This window comes from Thunnus albacares, chromosome 17 (assembly GCF_914725855.1).
Source record: "Thunnus albacares chromosome 17, fThuAlb1.1, whole genome shotgun sequence".
Classification (NCBI taxonomy): domain Eukaryota; kingdom Metazoa; phylum Chordata; class Actinopteri; order Scombriformes; family Scombridae; genus Thunnus; species Thunnus albacares.
Genome location: NC_058122.1, coordinates 9,482,180 through 9,505,857, shown reverse-complemented (window position 1 = coordinate 9,505,857; position 23,678 = coordinate 9,482,180). Strand labels below are relative to the sequence as shown.

General features: G+C 40.9%; 2 protein-coding genes across 5 annotated transcripts in view; both read left to right on the top strand.

Annotated features, from left to right (window-relative positions):
• Window positions 1–15,537, top strand: part of myo15aa (myosin XVAa) — a 39,733-nt gene extending 24,196 nt beyond the window's left edge. Inside the window, exons 34-67 of one of the 4 annotated variants that reach the window (XM_044332084.1) lie at window positions 116–231; window positions 918–1,012; window positions 2,388–2,529; window positions 4,558–4,938; window positions 5,170–5,234; window positions 5,519–5,650; window positions 5,799–5,859; window positions 6,334–6,481; window positions 6,590–6,683; window positions 6,758–6,878; window positions 6,999–7,114; window positions 7,353–7,412; window positions 7,844–7,919; window positions 8,076–8,191; window positions 8,389–8,507; window positions 8,850–8,991; window positions 9,456–9,567; window positions 9,766–9,840; window positions 10,277–10,479; window positions 10,743–10,849; window positions 10,987–11,050; window positions 11,259–11,331; window positions 11,520–11,593; window positions 11,736–11,818; window positions 11,943–12,073; window positions 12,156–12,250; window positions 12,491–12,568; window positions 12,750–12,846; window positions 12,964–13,124; window positions 13,360–13,493; window positions 13,661–13,794; window positions 14,298–14,431; window positions 14,788–14,928; window positions 15,085–15,537. In XM_044332084.1, the coding sequence (XP_044188019.1) occupies window positions 116–231; window positions 918–1,012; window positions 2,388–2,529; window positions 4,558–4,938; window positions 5,170–5,234; window positions 5,519–5,650; window positions 5,799–5,859; window positions 6,334–6,481; window positions 6,590–6,683; window positions 6,758–6,878; window positions 6,999–7,114; window positions 7,353–7,412; window positions 7,844–7,919; window positions 8,076–8,191; window positions 8,389–8,507; window positions 8,850–8,991; window positions 9,456–9,567; window positions 9,766–9,840; window positions 10,277–10,479; window positions 10,743–10,849; window positions 10,987–11,050; window positions 11,259–11,331; window positions 11,520–11,593; window positions 11,736–11,818; window positions 11,943–12,073; window positions 12,156–12,250; window positions 12,491–12,568; window positions 12,750–12,846; window positions 12,964–13,124; window positions 13,360–13,493; window positions 13,661–13,794; window positions 14,298–14,431; window positions 14,788–14,928; window positions 15,085–15,186 (3,982 nt within the window). In that variant the 3' untranslated portion in view covers window positions 15,187–15,537. The remainder of the gene's footprint in view (window positions 1–115; window positions 232–917; window positions 1,013–2,387; window positions 2,530–4,557; window positions 4,939–5,169; window positions 5,235–5,518; window positions 5,651–5,798; window positions 5,860–6,333; window positions 6,482–6,589; window positions 6,684–6,757; window positions 6,879–6,998; window positions 7,115–7,352; window positions 7,413–7,843; window positions 7,920–8,075; window positions 8,192–8,388; window positions 8,508–8,849; window positions 8,992–9,455; window positions 9,568–9,765; window positions 9,841–10,276; window positions 10,480–10,742; window positions 10,850–10,986; window positions 11,051–11,258; window positions 11,332–11,519; window positions 11,594–11,735; window positions 11,819–11,942; window positions 12,074–12,155; window positions 12,251–12,490; window positions 12,569–12,749; window positions 12,847–12,963; window positions 13,125–13,359; window positions 13,494–13,660; window positions 13,795–14,297; window positions 14,432–14,787; window positions 14,929–15,084) is intronic. The other 3 variants (XM_044332088.1, XM_044332087.1, XM_044332085.1) reach the window with 3 other exon arrangements.
• Window positions 15,538–17,283: 1,746 nt separating this feature from the next.
• llgl1 (LLGL scribble cell polarity complex component 1) overlaps window positions 17,284–23,678 on the top strand; it is a 36,141-nt gene continuing 29,746 nt past the window's right edge. Inside the window, exons 1-2 of the mRNA XM_044332090.1 lie at window positions 17,284–17,630; window positions 21,035–21,132. Coding sequence (XP_044188025.1) covers window positions 17,550–17,630; window positions 21,035–21,132 — 179 coding nt within the window. The 5' untranslated portion in view covers window positions 17,284–17,549. The remainder of the gene's footprint in view (window positions 17,631–21,034; window positions 21,133–23,678) is intronic.

The following is a 23,678-nucleotide window of genomic DNA, read 5'->3' as shown; positions in this document are numbered from 1 at the left end:
AGGGCACACACACTGTCACCACGTGCAGTACAGTACACGCATAAATAAATATTAGAAATGTAGATATTACATTTCATATAATTACAAAATAGACGATTCTTCTTTCCTCTGTCAGTGCTTTGTTTGGCAGTGGATTTGACTCAGATGAGGAGCTTCCTCCTTCCTTTCCTCTCAGCAGCAGCAGCAGACCAGCCTACAGTCTACCTGACTCTGATGGTTACTACAGCCATGGTACACACACACACACACACACACACACACACACACACACACACACACACACACACACACACACACACACACACACACACACACACACACACACAAATATGTCCTCCAATTTACTTCTTTATAAACAGTGCCAGTCAAAAGTAAAGTTTGGACACACTTTCTCATTCAAGAGAATGTGAGAGTGTTTCTAACCTTTTGACTAGTACTGTGTGTGTTCATAGGAATATGCAGACATCATACTGTAGGTTTATTGTAATGTAATAATTTGTTAGTTTTTTATGGCAATTTCTTTCAATTTTTGATGTGGGCAGCAGAAATGTATAAAATGATTTAAAAAATGAAAACAATTATTATTATATTATATATTATATTATAATTGGTTTAAAATGAAGGAAAAGTGATGGAAAAGTAATGTAAATCCACTGGCCAAAATGTGTGTGAACCCTTCAATATGTAATAATTTGTTCTATCAGGAATATATGGTAGTATGGTCCCTCTTCATTACCCAATTTTTACCACATTATTAGACTATATCTGATTATCTGCAGACGATATCCTGATGCAAAACTAGAAAAGCTAATCTGATATTATTTCAGTTAGATCATTATTATTTCTGGTTAGTAAAAGCACTGAACATTAGGTGCAACAGCATGTTTGAAGCCACTCAGGTTTCTGTCTGTGTCCAGTAGAGTCGGATGCGTTCAGTGACGGTCAGACACAGAGAGGAATGGATCGCTACCTGGACAGTCTGTTTGACCCTGTGTTGTCAGACAGCAGCATAGTGAGTATTGACACTGATCTACAGTAAACAACACATTTCAACTATACTTTCCTTTTTTTTGTTTTGGAAATACATAATTGATGATTTGATAATTGATTAAAGTTTTAAAGATTTAAGTCATTTATGTAGTAAAGACGACGAACACTGACTGGTCCCAGCTTGCCAGATGTGAACATTTGCTGTTTTTCTCAGTTTCATCTCATTTCAAATTTGGGTTTTGGACTATTGGTCAGACAAACAAGCCATTTGAACATTTGGGAACATTTGATTGACATTTTTCACATTTTCTGAATTAATGGAAAAAAAATCTGATTAATACATCATGAAAATGATCATTAGCTGCAGCCCTGAAATACATGAAACTGTCAGGTCTTGCTCCCTCTCTACCTCATCTGTTATCTGAGTGTGAACGGAGGGGAGTATTGATGGACGGATTGAACATGTGATCCATGGCTTCTGTTTGTGTATGAATGGGGTAGACATGATCGCCCGGCAGGAGGGATGATTAGGTTACCGAGCAATCTACCGTATTTGACTGTAACAGCAGGCAGCATGCATGCACAGCTCTCTGGGGATTTTGCTAATCAGTAAAAGAAAAAAAGGCAAAAGGTTCTGTCATTGGGAGGAAGTGGGGAGAGCGTACAACCCATGCAGGTATGTTCAGGGCTTTGACCAAGAGTTCTGAAAGACACTGAAACAATGTAATATCCATAATTGGTATTTTGTGAGCATTGGCTGCAAAAAAATAGTGTCCTTTAGGACTTTTTTCCAGTGTCTTTGGTTTTTACATCTGCTGTCAAGTCAGTGTGGGAGATATGATGATATCCTTTATCTTGTTTCTCTTTGATGAAGTTTAAGTTTCTGCAAGGGGCACTTTATTCTTTGACTTGTCGCTGATCATGTTGCTATTTGCATATTGAGCTGCTGCTCTTTGCAATGTAAAAAGCATTTTCTAAGGAAAAGAGCTATTTGGTTTTGTTATGTTGGGACAATGAGGTCTATTATGCTGCAGAAAATGTTGCAGATTATTGTTTTGTGTTTATGAGTTTGTGCCATTTATATGTTTTCATGTATGTATGTGTGTGTGTGTGTGTGTGTGTGTGTGTGTGTGTTGGAGCATCTCCTCCAGTGCGTACGGTACTTCCTGGGGAGTATTTAGTTCCTACAGCTTTACTGACTCACTCAGAGAGGGTCTGAACCAACCAATACAATACACTCCCTCTCTCTTCTTCCTTTACTCTCTCTCTCTCTCTCTTTCTTATACGTACACTTTTTGCCCCACTCTTCATGTCTGTCAAACTCCACTTTCTCAACATCTATAACCATCCTTTCCCCTCCGCTGAATCTCCGTTACTTGCTTGTCTCTGCCCATCAGGACATGGAAAAGACTGGAAGTTTGTCAGCGAGGATGAAGGGAGGAGGAGGTATAGGTATCACAGGAGGAGGAGGAGGAGGAGGAGAGGGGGAGAGTTATTCGGCTCCCAGTCGACCTTATCCACCAGGAATACACCCTGGAGGTAAAACATCTGTGTGTTTCCTGTTTAGTTATGTTTGATCTTGGAGCAGTTCGTTAGTGTCCGTTAGTGTTTCCCTGGATTTGTATTTTTGTCATTCATGTCTTTCTCCTGTGTTCAACCGCAGGCTGTTGCAGACTCAAATATTTGCACTTGACCCTTTATTTTATCTTTCTTCTTTTTTTCTCTACTTTTCATCTCCAGCCCTTCTGTTGTCACGCCATCCATCCATCTATTCATCCTCTGTCAAACTCTTTCTCTCCACACTGACATCAATTATTCAGCTTCTTCTAAGTGGGTCTTAAATCATCTGCGTTAGTGTCAGGTTGATAAATTGTTTTGCCTCCTTTCTCACAGCAGAGCTTCCGCTGAACCTTCACTTCCAAGTATTGATATCAGGTCAACAGCAAAAATGAACAAGCTAATAGAGAGACAAGTACAGAAATGAAAACTAATCATGTAATGCAGTTTCCAAATGCTTTAAAGGTTTCAAAACAGCTTATAAAGTCATCAGCAAAAGTAATTCAGCCATCATAAAAAAGGTGAAAAATGATTTTAAACAAAAAACAAAAGATCATTATTGTAATTATTTCCATATTGTGTCAAGGTGAAGGGTAATGTGTCTGTGTGAGTCTGAACATGACTGAAGTGTAAAGGTTCAGCAGTATGGTTCACCAACCTTAATCTGCCGCTTAGAGGCTGTAATGAGCAGCCTGACCTCATAGATAATGCATAGACCGCCATTCACTGTAACCACAGATGTCTCCTTTACCCTTCGTCTATAGGCACCTGTCACTCTCATTCTCGTTCTCTCGGTAAATGTTCTTTGTCTTGTTCTTTTCTTAATCAAGCACACTCACGCTGTCACTCAGTGTCTGTGTTCATTTTGTTACTGCTGTTTTGTTTGCATGTGTAAAGGTAAAGGTTTACATGTGACAGATGTATCACGTTCCAAACATCTGAAAATATTTATTAGCTATCTCTCTCTCTTTTTTTCACCAGTGGAGCAATAATTTTCTCCTGCCCCTTTTACTGTCTGTTCTTCACTCTGTCTTTGGGAAATCTGAGTGTTTTCAAGGTTCTCAATGTGCAGGTGTCAAGTTTTATGTCGCCCCTCATACCACAGACAGTCTTCTATAGAGTTACTAATCCATACTGGACAATGTGCAGTGGAGAGAGCAACAGCAGTGATGAGTGACAGGAAGAAAAAGGGATGAAGGAAAGGCTGCCTAAACTTTATTTCTATGCACACTATGCACCTGTGCATATTGTGTACAAATGAGTGTGTGAGTAGAAATGCTTTAAACTATATAATGAAGTTGTAGTGAAGTGTGTAGTAAAAACGGCGACACGGCCATCCGCAGGCTACTGCAGTTTTCTCAGTCAATTTTAGAGAGTTTCATCAGGTATGGTATTGATATAGCATGGTATGGTGACCCTCACCTGACTCTTCACGTGCATTTTATAAGTGCGTGTGTGTACGTGTGTGCTTATTTGAAAAACATTGTTTTATGTATTGGATGTGATATATAATATGATTAAATTGATTTCAAATGTATAACAGGTTGCAGTGGTATTCAATACATGTTTTACAAACCGTCATGTCTCTACTTCTTGGGGTCATGAGGAACCATCATGTTATTTGTAGTATGTCTGGCCATTTCCTTTTCTTTTTTCATCATAAGGCCACTCCTAATCCTAGTATATCAGTTTAATACTAATCTCATTTACAGCTGTTATGTAATAAACTAACATATTGAGGGGAAACAAATGTGCACATCAAAAATAAATCCTTAAAAATATTCTCATCATATTTCTATTTACCAGTGAGCAGCAATTATTTAATAATTAATATATCTGTTGTGGGATTGTGTTTGGAGACTGTGTCACTCTCGTACAGTGAAGTGTTGATTGGCTTGTCAGGTCTTGTCTGTCCCGGATGACAAAACCAATTAAATCCATTTAAGACAGAGACGTGGAGGCGACACTGTTCCTAACTCTTACCCTGTTCCCTGCCTGCTGCTCCTCAAGCTGTGCCAGTGCTTCCAGTAGCAGGAGGAATGATGCCACCCATACCTGCCATGCCAATCCCCTCCCACCATCATCACCATGAACAGCAACAACAGCAGCAGCTGCAACAACAACAACAACAACAACAACAGGAGCAGCCACAACAGTACCACCAGTACAACCAGCCCCAACACCCCTACCAACAGACTTCTTCCACCACCACTCCTGCCACACGTGTTGCGCCCAACCCGTCATCCACTCACGCACCCTCTGCTGCCCCCGCTACTGTTACAGATGCTGATGTAGCATCCCATGTCACCGGTGTCCCCAGTTTGCCCGGGGTGCCCTCGCTCCCTGCCACGACTATGGTTCCAGGCTTGCCTGTGATGACAGGTGTGCCAGGTACAAAAATCACATCTGAGTTAGGTTTTTACCAGCATGTGTGGCCTGAAGGATTTGGGCATGATGGAGTTACCATAAATTCACTTCGTATTATATAAAAGCCTCTGCTGTGTGGTCTGTTTGAAGCGGAGAGGTCTACTGGGTGTTTTTCAGTGGACTGTGTATGCTTCTACTGTTTTTTAATAATTTTTACTACATGGAATATATGTTTATATTTTTATACCTCTCTAGGATCGGAGCAGGCAGTACTGACTCAGCAGCAACAGGCCATCATCAACCAGCAAGCTATCATTCTGGTCTGTCACATATCTTTCCTCTGAACAACTGCATTAAAGCTACAGTTAGTTAAAGCTACTAGGATTCAGCCAGCAGCCGGTTAGCATAGCTTAGCACAAAGACTACAAACAGGGGGAAACAGCTAGCCTGGCTCTGACCAAAACAATTTAAACAAATCCAATTGATGAAGACAATTGACGAGAATTAACGTTAGATCAGTTGATACTAAGTGAAGTATTTACTTTTAGTCAGTTATAAATCCTAGCTAAAGGATTTTTAAAATATAAGTGTGTGTGTGTTGCAGGCCCAACAGATGACCATGCAGGCCATTGCAATCCAGCAGCAGATGTTGTCCTCCTTCCCCCCCGTGGCCCCGGCCCCCCAGTCTCCACCTTTACAGCATCACTCGCAGCCACGCTCCCACACACCCAGCCCTGTAAATGAACACACACATACAGCCCATCGTGCTGTGGAGATGCATGAACACACATGTGGCGACACCTGCCAACCTATATGTACAAATCAGAAATATTGTCTTGCAAATAAATGCATACCCAGCTTTATCACTTCCTGTCTCACTGCAGACCAGAGAGAGAGAAGATTCACCGTACAAGCCCAGTCCTGCTGCTGTTCAGCGAAAAATGAGTATGTTTTGCACTCCCTGGGTTGAATTAACATGAGCATTTGTGCTATGTGGTGCGAATGTTATGATTAATGCTTCAGGATGCGTCATGATTTTCTTGCGGGGTTCTCTGAACTGAAAAGCTACTCAAGTAAAAGAAGTGGAGAGAAAACACTGATTCATCGTGACACAGTGCTTTGAAGCCTACTGCATCAAATTGAAAAGTTGGGATTGACTGAAATATTAGTACTGACAGCTGTCCACCTTGACTAAATCAATTACAGCTGCTTTTACAATTTACATCTTTAGAGCTTGTTATATTTTTTGCGAGTATCAACATTATTCAAATTGAATGATTCAGTTTGTGGACATTATGCAAATTTTTTGATGCATGAAATCCCTGAAGAAATAGCTGAAATTGAATCCAACTGTTGTTGAATTAAGTGATTGGACATAGTATTTATATGTGCTTGATCTAATAGAAAGTTCAATTCCAGGTCCAACGCGTCGCCCTCCTCCTGAGGACATGGTCCGATCCAGTGTGAATAACACCGAGCGCATGGAGCCCAGCCATGACATCAAAGACATCATCAAACAGCACCAGCCTGCTGGCACAACAACTTCCACTGGACCTGCCACACAAAAGTAACACGCACACATTACACACACACATGATTTACTAGCTGGATAGACTGAAGAGATTTCAGTGGTATTTTGTCTGTCAAGTTATTTTCATCTTTTTTGTGTGTGTAGGAAAGATGATGGAAAAATGTTTGCAAAGAAGCCAGATCCTCATGATGAAGCCATGGAGATCCTTAAAGACCAGATGGCAAACCCACCACAACCGGTACCCCCACCTACCACACACACACACACACACACACAAGCTAAAACAATCTCTGACCTTTTTTCATGTCTCAGAGTCAAAGGAAGCCTCCATCCTCCCAACCCAAAGAAGAGGTAGGAATTAAGGTTACCAAGACAACCAAGCCTCGCCCTGTGGGGCCAACCAGCTCCAACATAAGCCCTGCCCCTCCTCCAGGTGAGTTTTTCACATACTTTATAAATCCCCAGGAATAAACTGCAGAATGACAGACATACTTTTACTAATTTCATATGTGCATGTAAAGAAGAACTCTGTTTAAAAATAGTTTGTGTACAGTTTCTAGAGAGTTGCCAGTAGAGGAGGAGATCATACAGACTCAGCTCCACAGCAGGACTAGTGATGAATATTACACATATACCAACGTCCCCTGGAAACTCTACATGAGGAAAGAGGTGTGTTTCATGCGTCCACACAGACACACACAAACACAGATGGATGAGACTAATACACATTGCCCTGAAATTTAACACAGTTACAATGAATTGCATGCTCGAGCTGTAATACCAATACCTTCTACACAGATCATCTTCTGCTGAACATTTAACTATATTACAATGCTTTAATATATTCATGTTTTATAATTATTTACTCATATAAATATTTCTATTGTTGATCTGTTTTGTTTTCCAGGTGTTTTATCCTAGAGAGAACTTCAACAATCCACTGATTCTGGACCTGATCTTCAGACAGGTTGATCTATGTATTCATTATTTATTTACATTTACCTCGTTTTTATGTAATTCATGTTAGATTTATTTGTTTATTTATCAATTTATATATTTATATATTTCAGGTTTAGTTTTTCATTCTAGCAGAAGCCTCAGATCATCTTTGTGTTTATGGTTATTATGGAATAAACTGGTGGTTTATAGCACAATAACCATATGGTGGTAATGATTTATTGACAATAAAATGCTAAAAGTTGTGCTTTAAATTAAATTAAAGGGTACACTTTTAGGTACTCAGTTTCATTTTGTCCTTGTAAAGCACTTTGTAATGTCTGGGTTTGATAAGTGCTATATAAATAACCTTTATTATTATTATTATGATTATTAATGCTCATACTCATTTATAGCAGCAATAAATATTTTAGTTCATATTCCTGTTCATGTGCTCTGCAGGTTGTACATGATACCTTCTCTGAGGCCTGCATCCGTATCACTCAGGAGGAGAGACAGAAGATGAGAGCTCTGTTTGGTATGAACACAAAACCTTCAAGGACTTTACGTTGTGTAAAAATGTATATAAAAGCATTTTTATAACTCCACTTATACAGGGTTTTGCCCCTCAGACGTCACTTCGCTCACTGGGTTCAATACTGTAGCTTAAACTCTTTCCTCGTTTTTTAAACAGCGGAGAACAAGGTGGATCAGGTTTCAGGAACTCATGATGAGAACGTGAAGAAGAAAGTGGTCGCCATGGCAAGAGACTCGTGGGAGATCTACTTCTCCCGCCTCTTTCCAGCCTCTGTGAGTTCTTGTCTCTTTCTCAACATTTATTGAATTCAATATGAAGCCAAAGCCAACCGAGTTCCCACTGTGAATATTACATTATATTACATAACATTATTTTTCCTTCACTTGGTGTGTAGGACTTTTAATATGCTTTTATTTGACAATTTTCATAAGTGCCTGTACTTAGTTTCATGTGTGTGTGTGTGTTCCAGGGCAGTGTGGGGACAGGAGTGCAAGTGCTGTCTGTGTCTCATAAAGGCATCAAGCTGCTGAAGATGGTGAAGAGCAGCTCCACGGCTCCAGATTACTTCAGAGTGCTGAGGCCTTACAGGTGGGACTCATAGACAGATTAACATGTACAGAGTAAGTGTGATGTCAGCCATAGGTAACCAAGCTAAAATTATAACTACACCTTTTCAACCTTCATACATTATTATCAAAACATCATTTTTTTTAAAAATGCTGCAAAGACGCACATTAGAAGAGGTGGAGTTAACTAAAAGAGCTGACTGTGCTCTCCTTATTCAAATAAAAGGGTATAAAATGTCAAATGACCTTATTCAACATTCACAACATCCTGTGCCAAGTGCTCAAGTGATTTGACCTCAGACCCCTCTCTTTTCTCTGTGACTTTATGTCGGCTTCCCGCTTTTGCATACTACTTCCTGTGCAGCTACTCAGACATCCTGTTTGTGTCGATTCCATCCAAGAACATGCTGGAATTCAACCTGATCAGCGAGAAGCTGATCTTGTTCTCCGCCAAGGCCCCGCAGGTCAAACACATGATCGACTACTTCCTCACAGAGCTCAAGAAGGTCAGAGGGCTTTTGTGTGAATGTGGGCATGTCTGCATATGTCTGTGTAGGTCTGGAAGTCCAACATATTTATACAGAACATATTTATATGTATAAGTGTGTATTTTACGTGACACAACTGGAAATCAATAAGAGTAATTTTATTTATGTAGCACACGAGGAGCACAAAGTGATTTCTAGTGGGAGGGAAAATCAATTTGGTTTTTGTGATATTCTCATAAAAAAATAGATCTGTCCTGAACTTATTAGCTACAACATGATGTTAAAACACAATTTAAATAAATTCTTAAATTGTTATCATGTTGTGACAGAAACAGAGGTAATTGTCTCAAACTCCACACACAAATGTAACCCAGTCCAATGTGATGACCTTGTTTTGGCTCACATCTCCTCCGGCTGCCAGTCACAGTGGACCGCTGCAGAATTTGCAGCATGTTGATGTCAACATGTCATGTCTCTGTCAGGACTCAGAGTATGTGGTGGCAGTGAGGAACTACATTACTGAGGACAGGACTCTGCTCAGCTTCCACAAAGGAGACATCATAAGACTACAGCACATGGATGGGCTGGAGGCGGGTGAGACAGACACACACACACAGACACACACACACACAATCACTAGTATTGAGGACATGCACAATATCTCTATTCACTTGCTCTCTGCTTCTGTGAGTCATGTACAACCTGTCTCTGCTTCTCTGTGCTTCATGCCATGACTATCACTGTGTGTGCACATTTGTCTGTATTTGTGTGTGCATATGTGTGTGTGTTCAGGCAAATATTACGGCTGCATAGTGAGGAAGAAGGTCATGCTTCTGGAAGAGCTAAAGAGAGACACTCCTGAGTTTGGTGGGTTTGACAGCCTGGTGAGATCTGCTGCGTGTGTGTGTGTGTGTGTTTGCTTTGCTGTTTGCCTTTTTCTTTTTTACTGGTTGGTTTAGGTTTACTGTGATAATAAGCCAGTACGTCACTCAACCCATCGGCTCCCAGGTATTTATCCTCATATAACTGTAGGGACATATCCCTAAACTAGCAGTGCCCTGCCCAAGGTGGAGTCTCTGGTAAGATGTTATGATGCTTTTAAGTCAGCCTCTGTAGCCTCTTAGCTTCTTCTGCTTTCACTTAAGAAGTTTATTTCAGTTGGTTGCAGTTTGCGTGTTTTGCATGTGACATTTGTGGTTTTGGGTGTAACACTTGATGTGTGTCTACGTTCGTATATGAACCTCTCAGTGATTGTACATGTGTGCTTGTGTGTGTGTGTTTGTGTGTGTGTGTGTGTGTACAGGCTGGCGGTTTGGGGCTGTGTACGGGAAGTCAGGAGTGTTTCCCTGTGACTACGTCCGACCTGTGGCCGCTCCAGACTTCCTGGTTCTCCCTGCTGAACGGCTGGAGCCTCGTGACAGACAGGGACGGGTTGCCGCCTCAGCTGCTGTTGCTGTAGCGATGGGCTCAGCAATAGCTGCCCATGAGCTTGATCTCTCCACAGAGGTGCAGACCAGGAAGTTCTCACTTACATTATGGCTGAATTTTTCTAAAATATTGTCCAAAAAAGAAAAATGATGCCTTTTATCAGCTTCTACACTATAACAGCTGCTCTAATACCCCTAGATTATGGTATCAGCCACTGTTTATACAATATATGTTGGAATGTTTTGGCTTGCAGAAATGGAAATGTTTTGTAGATTTAGTGTTCCCTTAAGCGACACAGCTACTTAGCTTATTTTCACTGTGGGTGTATGTGTGTGTATCAGGTGGTGAATGAGATTGGCGAAATGGACGATCTGCCTCTGCACAGCAGCCAGTACCACATGGCTGAGTTTGCCAAGAAGTACTTCAGAGAGGCGCAGAGGAACAGGAGGTCAGACACACACACACATATACACCTTAAGATCTAAAGCTGGTCGTCAAATTCGACAAAGTAAATGGACATATATATACACACAAATGCACTGACACAACTGTGGACCGCTTCTGATCACTGTATTTTTCCAACAGTGATCAGAAAGCCAAAAAGGGGAAGGAGGGCAGAGACCCTGTTGACATGGTCAAATTCTCCAAGGTAGGACTCCCGCAAAACAGAATCATGATAAAATGCCCATGTCTTCATATTCCTATATATGTTTATCTTAATTATTGTGTATTGCACTGCTGCACAAAACTGTGAACCTGTTTTTCTTCGGTGCTTCGTTCTCATAATTTACCAAACACTAGAGATCTGAATTAAACATTTCAGGTTTTACTTCCTCGGTATGTGTTTGTTTCTCCAGTCTCCAATCCAGGAGTCTCTGATCGACTTCTCAGACAGCGGGATGAACAGAGTGGCTGCTGACATCTTCTTAGGTGAGAGGAGAGTAAAAAAGGAATGGATGGTGGAAGAGAGGAAGATTAAGAAGTAGTTAATGGCTGCAGATATTATTATTTTAGACTTTTAGGTAACTGTTGGAGCACAAAATATGTATGAAGTATACAGAGGGCTTGACACAGCTTTTGTTTCAATAACTGATTTGTGTCCATGTTTTTTTGTCCAGCTATAATGAAGTTCATGGGAGACTTCCCACTGAAAGGTCTGACTGAACAGGACCTCGTCACCAGTATACTGAAGGTACATACACATGAACAAAACATGTACAGTAAGCCTGAAACAAACTCCACTGTTGATTTTTTTGTTATATTTTTTCACTGATGCTTGAACTCATTCATGTGTATCTGTACATATTTGTCACATATTCATTCTCTAAATTAAGCTAAGTGGTGATCATGGTCTGATGAAGGATGAAGCCTATTGCCAGGTGATGAAGCAAGTCACTGCCAACACAAGCTCCAAACCGTAAGACTCTTCAACATTTTATCAGTGCTGGCACGCTTCATGGTGAACAGCCTGCATGGAGTGAGAGAGTTTGTACTAAAGTGGTCCGTTTATTTGTAGTTGTGTGTGTGTGTATTTTGTGTAGGGACAGTTGTCAGAGAGGATGGAGGCTGCTGTACATCCTGACAGCTTTCCATCGTTGCTCTGATGTGATGAAGCCATTCCTGTTGAAGTTTCTGCAGGATGCCTGTACCAGCACCGGGGTGCAGTACCAAGGTAGACGATCTATCCATCCATCCATTCATCTATTGATTCTCAGTGATCCAAGTGTTGACTGGCTGCTGATCTTAATTGACAGGTATTGCCAAGGCATGCGAGCAGAACCTGAGGAGGACTTTTCAATATGGCGGGCGCGTACAGTATCCCAACAGCATGGAACTGAAAGCTATGCTGGTTAGTCTCTAAGTCCATGCATTTAACCTTTTGTAATGGTCAAATGTATCACGGCAAACATTTCTGTATCAATCATTAAGAAACAGCATGTAGATATTTTCAACCAAGGTTATAGATACTTTTCTACTTAAGGCATCTGTCATGTTTAAATGTGAGTTTGTTTAGCAGCTGCTTTCCTGCTCTCAGTAACAACTGTACTCGCAATGTGACTGCTCCCTCTGACTGGCTGTTTGTGCACAGGCTGGGCGGAGCTCCAAGAGACAGCTGTTCCTGCTGCCAGGTGGAATTGAAAGGCACTTGAAAATCAAGACGTGCTCTGTGAGTGGCATACACACACATAAAACACAGTGAAATTACATTGTAATGATTCTGAAGAAAATCATCATACTAGTGTGTAACATTGTTAGACCAAATAACAAGTAGACTGTAGTTGGATGCTGCATCTGTGGATCAACATGCTGTAAGAATTGCTTATTGTGTGTGTATTTATTCATTTTAGGTTGCGTTGGATGTCATTGAGGAGCTTTGCTATGAGATGGGCCTACACAGGGTGGAGGCTTTGGATGAATATGCCATCTTTTTGGTCACACACAGAGGTAATAAGGATCCAGCTTGTCACAGTGAAGATCTAAAATGCAAACACTCTTAACAAGGTCCAGCATTTCATATAGTAACACATAAATAAATGATTACTAAACTGTTTTTCTGTGTAGGTCAGAATGTGCGTCCCCTGAACAAGCGTGAGTACATCCTGGATATTGCTACAGAGGCAGAGCCAGTGGACGCCAACTACAGTCTGTGGTTCAGAAGAGTCATATGGAGTCTGGCTCTCAAACTTGACAATGAACTATATGTCACCATGCACTATAACCAGGTACAGATCTACCGTATGAAATGAAGAACAGCTCAGAGTCTGACACAGCTCTGGCAGTATACAAAATCTTTGGCTCAAATTCTTGCTGTGGTGTCATCACATTATGGAGGAAGATATTGCCTCTGTAGTCCTTACGTAGTAAACCACCTGACTGACTATGAAAATGTAGATTTTACATTTCCATAAGTAAATGAATGGTGACATACAATGTGCATCGTCTGTGTCTCTGTCCAAGGTGTTACCAGACTACCTTAAGGCCTTGCTGAGTGTGGTTCCTCAGGGTAAGGCCAGTGAACAGCATCTGCAGCAGATCGCCAGACTGGCTGCCCTACAGCACCGTGCCAAGGACACCATCTACCTGCCCACCATGTAAATATACACTGCATATCTATGGCGTGCCACAGCTGAACTTACACAAACACATACAAAGTCACACATATATACTTACCCAGAGAACACCAGCTAGCATGCATCTGTATGATATATAACTGCTGCCTCTGAGGTATCCCTGGTTTGCTCTTGGTGTGTGCGTTTAGCCGTGAGCTGCAGGAGTGTGTCCCCTCACAGTTCTACAGCAAACAGGGTCCACAGCAGTGGCTGAATATGGCAACTCAACACATGCAGCAGGTCCAGCCTTTAAACCCACACCAGGCCCGTGCACAGTTCCTTGGTAAGACTGCAGATCTCTCTCTCTCTCTCTCTCTCTCTCTCTCTCTCTCTCTGTGGTGTTTCTCAAAGTAACACACAGTTTGTAAAAGTAGCCTCCACTTATGTCCCTCATAAGTAATGGAATAGCCAAATTTGAATCCCAAGTAATTGTTTTTAGGGTAAAAAAAATCAAAAATTGTATAGGATAGTGATGAAGACATAAATTGTTTCAAGCTACACTGACTTTATAATAATAATAATAATAATGATAATAATACATTTTAAATATACAGCACTTTTAAAAGGCACTCAAAGATGCCTTACATAGATAAACATATTGACTAAAAGAAGTTACATACAACAACAACAGAGCAGCAGGAAATACACATTGTTAAAAGTAGGAAAGAAATGCAATAAAAGAGAATAAAAGACAAAAGAGACACCCTGAATAACACAAAAATAACTGACTCTTGGCTTGAACGTGTTGGCTGATAAGCAATGATCCTTTGTGTGTTTTTCCCCCAGGTCTGGTCAGTGCCTTCCCCATGTTCGGCTCCTCCTTCTTCTACATCCAGAGTTCTAGCTCGGCCTCCATCTACGCTCCGTGCATCCTGGCAGTAAATCTGAATGGACTGCACTTTCTTAACAAGGATACCCATGTATGTCACAATCACACATAACCAGTTGTGTAATGTTGTGAAAGCTTCACATTCCAGGACCAGCTGGAAGAATATGGTAGTGGGCAGCTGGATGTGTGTAACAGTATGAGGACTGCACTCATTTGACTTTCCCTTGGGTCGATTTTAATTAAAATCAAACTACTGTAATAATTAAATTATTTCAAAATAAAACATTTGGCTCCCTCTGCTGGTTATACTGTTCGCTGTCCTCTACTGTCCTTCTTTGTGTTTTGTAATTTCATAACCCACAAACCACACATAAGAGGAAATACAGCATGAAAGTGTATGTTTGTATGTGTATTCATGCATATGTTTGGTTTTGTGTGTGTGATTAGGAGGCCATGGTGCGTTTCCCTCTGAAGGAGGTCCAGTCAACTCGCACTCAGAGACCAACTTCAGGCTCCAGTTACCCGTACGTGGAGATCATGATAGGAGACCTGCTCAACCAGCGCATCACACAGCTTCAGCTGGAGCAGGTGTGTGTGCATGAGACAGACAGAGAGTTGATCAAAGAGATGTGATTAGAGAGCTGTGTTTACAATGTGTATGTGTAATTTTTCTGTGCATTTCACTCATCTTAAGTAGCTTAAGTGTTTCTATGTTTTTGGTGTGTGTGTGTGTGTGTTTTCCAGGGCCTGGAGCTGTGCCGAGTCATTGCCATGCACATGGAGAACATGCTATCTGTCAGAGAAAAGAGACTCACTTTGCCACCAAGCGAAATCACTCTGCTATAGCACAAACACGCACATGCACACACAGACAAATCACACCTTATGCCTCATTAATGTACTGCATCTACCTCTATTTTAAAAATAGAATATTTTTGATATTTAAAGCCCATATGTCTGTAATATGATGAATATATGATGATGTATACAATTAAGTCTGCAACTAACAGAGATTTTCATTATGAATCAATCTGACAATTATTTTCTCTATTAATCATTTGGTTCATAAAATGTCAAAAAATTGTGAAAAATGATGATCACAAATCACCACCCAAGTTGACATGTTTAAATTGCTTGTTTTGTCCAACGAACAGTACAAAACCCAAAGATAATCTGTGTACTATCATAGAAGACTGAGAAAACCAGGAAGTATTCACATTGGAGAAGCTGGAGCCAGTGAATTTTGGGGTGTTTTTGCTTTTAAAAAATGATTTAAATGATTAATCAATTATTAGAATTGTTGCTGATTAATTTCCTGTTGATCCACTAATTAATTAGCAAACTAATAATTTCAGCTTTTTACTCATATTTAGGTGTTACACCCACAGCATTAAGTACATAAAGTACAGACAGACACATTATTCACTCATCTTTCAGAAACCAATAGTCAGACTTGAATACATGTTACAGATTGGACTCATTTATGTTTTTAGTTTGACATTTTAAGTCAGAACTGCTTAAGATCTTGTCTGCCATGGCTGCTTTCTAGGTCTGAGACTATGATGGATAAGGCTTCTTTAAAGGCACATCCCCACTTCTGAAGAATAGTATGATTTCATTAGCCTTGATCCTTCAGCAATATTGAATTTAAATAGCTGTGGTTTTGCATTGAACTGCATTGCTGCCAACAGTTGTTTCCCAGGCAGAGTATGTCGCTGTACAAATGAGCATGAACTGCATAATGAATACCAAGTACACTTTAGTATAACCTTATCTTTGCTTTAACATTAGTTGATACTTGTGGTTTGACATAATGTGTCATTTTTCATTAGGTTTGGGCCTATATGTGTAGTTTACAAACATTCTTTGTGAACCCATGAGATATTTTTTAAGTTGCTTTACCATTCAAAATTCAAACAAGAGAAGGCAGCCACAGGAACAAGCCACAAATTGAATTAATTCTCTTATTTTCTTCCCTTGCCATGAAATCAAGGGACAGACACAACAGGGAACATATTTGGGGGGATACACTTTTTGGCCACATCACCGAATACTTTGCACTAAGTAAAATAATTATTTATATAATGTATTTTTGATTGTAAATAGCTACTGTACATAATAAATGCATGTGAATAATGTTGTACATTAAAGTTTGTAGCATAAATTATTCTGGTGTGTGAATTTGTCCCACTTCTACCCTTGTAAATTCAGTCAAAACAAGGAACCTAGAAAACCACTAATCTGACTGCTCACCTAGACTTTTATTATTTATTACATTGTCCATTGTATTTCAGATTCATATTTTGATAGATTTGTAGATTATTCAGGTATCAACATTTAGTACACTCACTTCTGACATCCATGGACAATCATGCACCTTACTACCATAGCAGTATCCACTTGACCATCCTATTCTTTCTGTTATATTTATTACATTAGTCAGTTATTGTATATAATTTAGCTGTTAATTACATTTGTTTCCTTTACCTGTTTTACTGTCGAAGTGTCCTTGAGCAAGACACTGATCTATCTATCTATCTATCTATCTATCTATCTATCTATCTATCTATCTATCTATCTATAATTAAACGTAATGATGATAAGAAAACGTCATCCCAAAATGTTTTATTATAATTACAGACGTAAAACATCTTTAACAATTTTCAACAATTGATTAAGTTCACTTGGTTTGCCGTTATTAACTCCTATTGGCTAGTTACTGTCTGACAGTTTGATTTTATATACCGGACTCACCGTTCATCCTCACATATTACAGCATTTCGGTGGGACGTTCACTCGGTGCGTCCTGTGCTACAAACCGAACACCCCTCTCCGGAGCGCTTGACTGTGTGGGCGTTTCTGACTAAATTGCTCGCAGATTTCTTGGCTTTCATTGGTTAACAACAACGGGGTCCGTGTGAACCGGGAGGAGGAGGAGGGGAAGGGGGGCGGGGGACTGTGGTCAAACCCACCGCGACCTAAACAGCTCCAGGAGGGAGAGGAGGGAGGAGAGCCGCAGCCCGCAGCAGCAGCAGCAGCAGCAGCAGCAGCGTCGCAGCCTGCCAGCCCCGCTTTCAGCCTGCATGGGCTAGTCGTTTAGCTAGCTTATTAGCATCGCCCGACTACGCCGCACCGCCTCTCCTGCCGCCGAGGTTGTTATCTCCGTGTTTTCCTCCCCAGTCCCGTCTCCCCCCCTGCCCGGCTCCAAGATGATGAAGTTTAGGTTTCGTCGGCAGGGCACCGACCCGCAGAGAGAGAAGATAAAACAGGAGCTTTTCGCCTTCAACAAGGTAAAGTAACGGGACGGAGGAGAAGGAGGCAGGGGAGCGAGGGTTTCCTCCTCTTCTCTCCTCTTCTACTGCTCCCCAAAAACCAAAGCTAGTCTTCTTCTTTTTTTTTTTTCTCAAAACGGGACCACATTTGAAGTAGAGCACTCTCTGCAGCATTTGTCCTCTCTGTCGCTGTTTCTGTCCTGCTGGTGTCCAGCTACAAACACATTAGCTGTAAAGTGGTGCTGATGGTTTGTAGTGCAGGCTGGACTTGCTTTGTTGATGTGTTTCAGTTGTTTTCACGACCCGCGTTAATTGGCGTTTATCCAAACGAGGCCCGCGTTTGAAGTGAACTCTGTGATACCATCAACAACTGATTATGCCAGTGATAGGGATTATTATTATGATGGGATAATCAGGGCTGCAGATTACCAAGATTAGTTCAAGTTGTTTTGCAGCAGTTTTTATGCTTCATGTGAGTAGTGTGACCCATATTTCAGATATTGATCAGTGGGATGCAGCTGCAGTGACAGTTATAACTCTCGTGCCCCTTTTTAAAAAATAGGTTTAGATCAAATTAACACTATTTTTTATGCATTCTGAGCAAATGAATTACATCTGCCTCTGTCAGTGAAAAATAAAAGTGCTTGCAGGATTCCTAAAGAAAACATGAAGCGAATGTAAACAAAAAATAAATACAGATGGTGAACATTCTCAGATCCTACTAACTTGGATTTCACATGTTATTCCAGTTTGTCAGTGCTTATTTTTTCATGTCAGGGTTTTTTCGTGGAGGAAGACGAGCTGGTCAACATGCAGAGCTTCCAGGACACTTCTCTGTGCAGTCACGATGTCTGCCAATAGAAGCTACTGCAACATTTTATAATGCAAAGATTTGCAGATGTCTTCTCCTCGCTGTAGCTCAGAACTCTCCTTGTTTCAGTTTTTAGGGTCTGAGGGGGAAACAGAAATGAGTGTCAGGTTTCATGCAGCTCAACTCTGGCATCACATCCACATGGATATAAACCACTTCATGTTTAGTCAATCTCAGCTTCCTGTGCTTATCTCAGAAGCTCGAGTTAACATTGTCAGCCTTCCTCGTCGGCCAGTGCTGAGGTCCATTTAAGAGATCCGGGGCTGAACAAATTTCAGATCCACTTTCAGTTAACTGCATGTTGTCACCTTGACTACTGTTGCTAAACTGGTGGGGGACTAAAAGTAGGCTGCAGCGCCCATTTGTCAAGTCCGTGGAATGTATTGATACATGTGCATATCAAATATCAGTTTCAGGTAATCTTTTCGGATGAGCTGCGACTCGGTCAGCGGGGGTCTACATTTATATAGACTACTGTGCAAAGACAAACCGGTTGAGCGCTGCTGTGGCCTTGAACTTGGGTTAGTTGAGGCTGCTGTCTGTCTGCACAGTGTGTCACTCAAAAAGTGGAGCAGAGTGTTTCAGAGAGCAGGGTTGCCCAAACTTTTTGATGTTGAAAGCCACAATTCATCACGTACAGGGGCTGACAGGACCAAAACAACCCTGCTAGACTAGATTATCTAGAAATGCAATGCTCATAATGTGGGATACAAGCGAGGAGTGCTCCTTGATTATGGCGCCAGTGTTTTTCTCTTCCGATCAGAACTCTAATTAATGACAAATAAATATTTATTATACACAAGAGAAGCCTGCCTTCTCTTTTAATGCTTTGGCTAACGGCCTGAGTATTTATAAGGCTTCCAACAGTACAAATCAATAATTCAAATAAACACTTGAACTTGGCAGGCACTGAAACAACACAACAACACACACAAGCATATTTACTCTGCTGCTCACAAATGTCGACCGGCTCGTCATGGCTTGTGGGGTCGCGCTTGTCCTGGTTGACCATCCCAGTTAGGAAGTGAAGCATTTTACACCATGTTTGCATTTTAAGTATCAAAAGTGGCTCATGAGCCTTCGCAAAAACCCATCTTCACAGTTTGGTGCACTTTCCAACTTAGATCTGCAACGATTAGTCAATTGATTGATTAGTCAATTGACAGAATATTAATTGGCAACTGTTTGGATAATTGAGTAATCATCTAGTCTTTTTTTCCCCTCTGTGTTGAACATGAGAACAGACTGTTGATAGGACCAGGATTTTAGTGTAACATTGTGTAAAATCTTACAAATTTCAACTTTTAAATCAAGCCAAGATCATGATTATTGAATGATTAGTTGTACAGCTTTAATAAGTTTTATGTAATCAAGACACATATTTTAGTTTGTTGTGTTGGTTTTGAAGGGTTAACTGGTGAGTTGCTTCATGTCAGAATGTATCGAGGTGATGAGTGACAGCAGCAACAGAAAGGGGTTCGTTCCTTAACGGGTGAAAACTCATAGATATAAAAGTGTCATTGCACTCAAAGTAGTGTATTCTGATTGGCTGAACGGTGTATCATGTCCAAAGTCCATGAACTGTTTGTTGCACTGTGACAACACACACTTTTTTTTAGGGTCAGGCACCAGCTGCCACAACTATCACAGAGGTGGTCTCTCAACAGGAGTGTTACTTTGATGTGACTTTATCTGTGTGTGTGTGTGTGACCAGACCGGTACTTAAAAGAAGGAAAGAGTCGAGGTTAATGTCTTACCTCATAACTGAGTCCCAAGTAGGCCTGCAAGTAATTATTATTTTCTTGATAAACTGATTAGTTGTTTGATTTGTTTCCTAAAGGCCAAGATTCAATCTAAAATGTCTTGTTTTGTCCACAACCCAAAGATATTCAGTTCATAGAGGACTAAAGAAACCAGAACATTAAGTTAGAACCAGAGAATTTTGGCAAATGGCTCAAAACGATTAATTGATGATCCAAATAGTAGGCGATTAATTTTCTGCAGCTGTAGTCTCAGGCTGAATAAGTCATTTCCAGATTTCTTGGTTACAGAGCCTGGTCAGGGGTCCTTGGTGGCAAAACTTGAAAGACCCACTTGACCTTTTTAAAGCAGATTTAGGTTCATCTTCCTACAAGGTTTTTACTCTTTTTTTTTTTTTTTTTTTTTTCCTCTCTCTGTAGATCTAAATGCTTTCCCAGCTGTCTCGTCCTCTCCTAACAGGGACAGGAGGAAAAGCTGTGAATTTATGTTAATCCCATTTAACAAGTTCTGCATGGCGTTGCAATAAAGCAATGCTGCTGCCATCGGTGCTTTTTAAGAACTTTCCTCAAACTTTATTAAGGGAATCCTCCCTTTTAGACGCCTCACTGACTATACAGTCTGACAGCCATAAAAAAACGCGCACACACACACACACACAGACAGACATGGCAGGGTGTATCTTAGGGGAAAAATGTCAGACAAATGAATCTGAGTGTTTTTCATTTCATTGTCTTGTATCTTGTCTCTTCGGTTAATCTCTCTCTCTCGTCTGTCTGTGTTTCTCTCATAGACTGTGGAGCATGGGTTCCCCCATCAGCCCAGTGCTTTGGCCTTTGACCCCAAGCTGCAGCTTATGGCCATCGGCACAAAGTCAGGAGCCATCAAAGTGTATCCTTTTATCATCGTGAAGCTGATGCATCTAACAGATTCAGGGTTTTTTTTTTTTTTTTTTGCAGGGGCCATCAGTCACAGTAAGGCTGGAATTACCAATTCAAGTGTACTCATATAACAGTTTTCAATAAATAGTCAGAATTACATATAATTTAAACTGAGAATAGCTATAAAAACCAACGACATGGAACCAGATGTTTAACCAATCAATCAGCCCACAATCCAATAGTGGTTGCACTGCAGTGATCAAGAAACACAAATCAGAAACGAGCGATCATGAGAAACGAAATACGAACTTACGTTTTGAAAACTGTTACGTCTATAATTAAACTAATTGTACAAATTTATAGTGATGATATATTTTTTAGATAACATTGACTACGTGTCCCTAAACTCAGCCGACTACGATTCGCACGAGAGAGAGAGAAACGATCTAAGAAACCCTCTGAACAGTTGAGTACAGAAACTGTCTTCCACTTGTGTCAGTTTACATCTTTGAAGTGCAGCTCTGTTTATCTCTCCATCATCTCTGCAGCGCAGCTACAGTGCCGTCTTCCGCTGGTTTGTGGGTAACGGGGGGTCAGCGCTTCATGCATCTGTCATACTCTTGATTTCATCTCCTTTAGCGTCTCCTGCGCGGGTGGGTGGATGAGAACTACTGAATCTTTCAAATTTGACAGAGCGCAGTGTCTGCACATAGAGTCCATGATATTTTGTGCTGTGTTGTTTTTAGCACTTTCTGACAGTGCTGTTGGTTTTTTTTTTCTTGCTCTGATGATGCCTCATAGTGAGGAAATACTGGTAGTTGTATCTGCAGCCGTGCTGTTTATATAACTTCAGTTCAGCGTTGCTCTGTGTGCTTTCTGTCTCTGTGGGAAGTTTGTCCGTCAGCACCATTCACTTCTAAGCTGATGGTAGTAGAGGAACATACTTACTGGAGAAATTGAAGGAAAACATTTAAATTATGTCTCAAACTGTCCTTTTGTAAACATTGATAACGTTACATTTACAGTTTTTCTGTACATTGGACATTTCAGGTGCGGCTCACTTTTAGAGTAATTTCCAAACAAGTGTTTTAGATAATACGGTTGAAATTGGGATTTGTTTACCACCTGACATCTGACTGTTTGTGTTCCTGCCCTGCTGCACTGTAGTTACAGTGCTGTCTCTATAACCCTACATCACTGCAATTAACTTTGTAAGATATTATCACAGCCAATAGGACTGTTGGCTAGAACTATGAAAATAAGGCCAAAAAGCAAAACAAAAACGGCATCATCATCATCATCACACACGCCATTTGGCAGATTATTTCTGAGACTCAAAAATACCACCAATGCATTTCTTAGTGTGCGGTCAGCAGGACCTCCAACCCCTGGCAGTGACAGTGCAAGACTCCTATCGTTTGGAACGTTGAGGGAGGGAAGTTGCACCTGAAACAAGTATCGGTTCGGCTTGTGAGATGCTTTCCAGCAAAAGCATAGTTTGGCTTAGTGTGTCAATGACCCTTGTGTCAAAAAAAATCCCAGCAGAGGCTCACGCACTGTCCACATGACACAACTCCGACATGTTTATTGATCTCTCTTATCTCCGTCATCAGTCTGCCGCTGTGTTATTGTGAGTAGGTGTTGTTGATCAGTGTTAGGGTTTTACTTTTACTTTGTTTACTGATCAAGCCGGTGGAGTTTCAGCTCAGATTTATCTTTAGAAGAAGAAGAGCTTTGATGTTTTGAAGCATATGTTAAGTGTGTTTCTTTTGCATGTTTGCCTCACATGTTTCATATTTGTCTCGCATGTTTCGTCTGCGAGTGTGTAAGCTGCAGAGAGGAGCATGTAACAGGATTTATCAACACAAACATGCCAGTGTTTGGATCTGAATGTATGTTCATAGCAACTGTGTATTGTTGTTTAGTCAGTGTGTACACATTTAGAAGCGTGTGGGAAGGGAGGCTGGGTGTGTGTGTGTGTGTGTGTGTGTATGTATATGTGTGCGTGTTTTACGTGCAGATGCATCAGACTGGAGAATCAACTCTTTGAGATGCAGCTTTCAGAGAGAGAGAGAGAGTGAGAGAGAGAAGGAGGGAGGGGTTGAGAGAAAGGCTGGTACTACCAGGCACTTGCACTCCAGAGAGAGAGATGGATGGAGGGAGAAATGGAGGAGGGGAGAGATGGAGATAAACGGAGGCCACGAAGACAAGGGAGTGTGAAAGAGATGGAGGGGGAGGAAAAATAACTCAACTACACGGTTACATGGCTATACCTAACGCAAAAGTCCCAGCTGCTGCTGGAATTTCTTGGAAAGTTGGCGTAAACTGCTGCAGAGTCAAGAAATGTACACCCTCTCAGGGAATATCTGGAAATTATACAAATGAGTAATTTTTCAGGACTATAACAGAATTTTGTATCTTGTTTCACACATTCTTTGCATTAGATCAGTGGTTACCAACACCCAACATGTGGGTCGGGACCCCCCAAAAGGTCCCGAGATAAACCTGTTTGGTTGCGATCAAAGGCATGAGAAAGGAAAACACAGAATTATATTC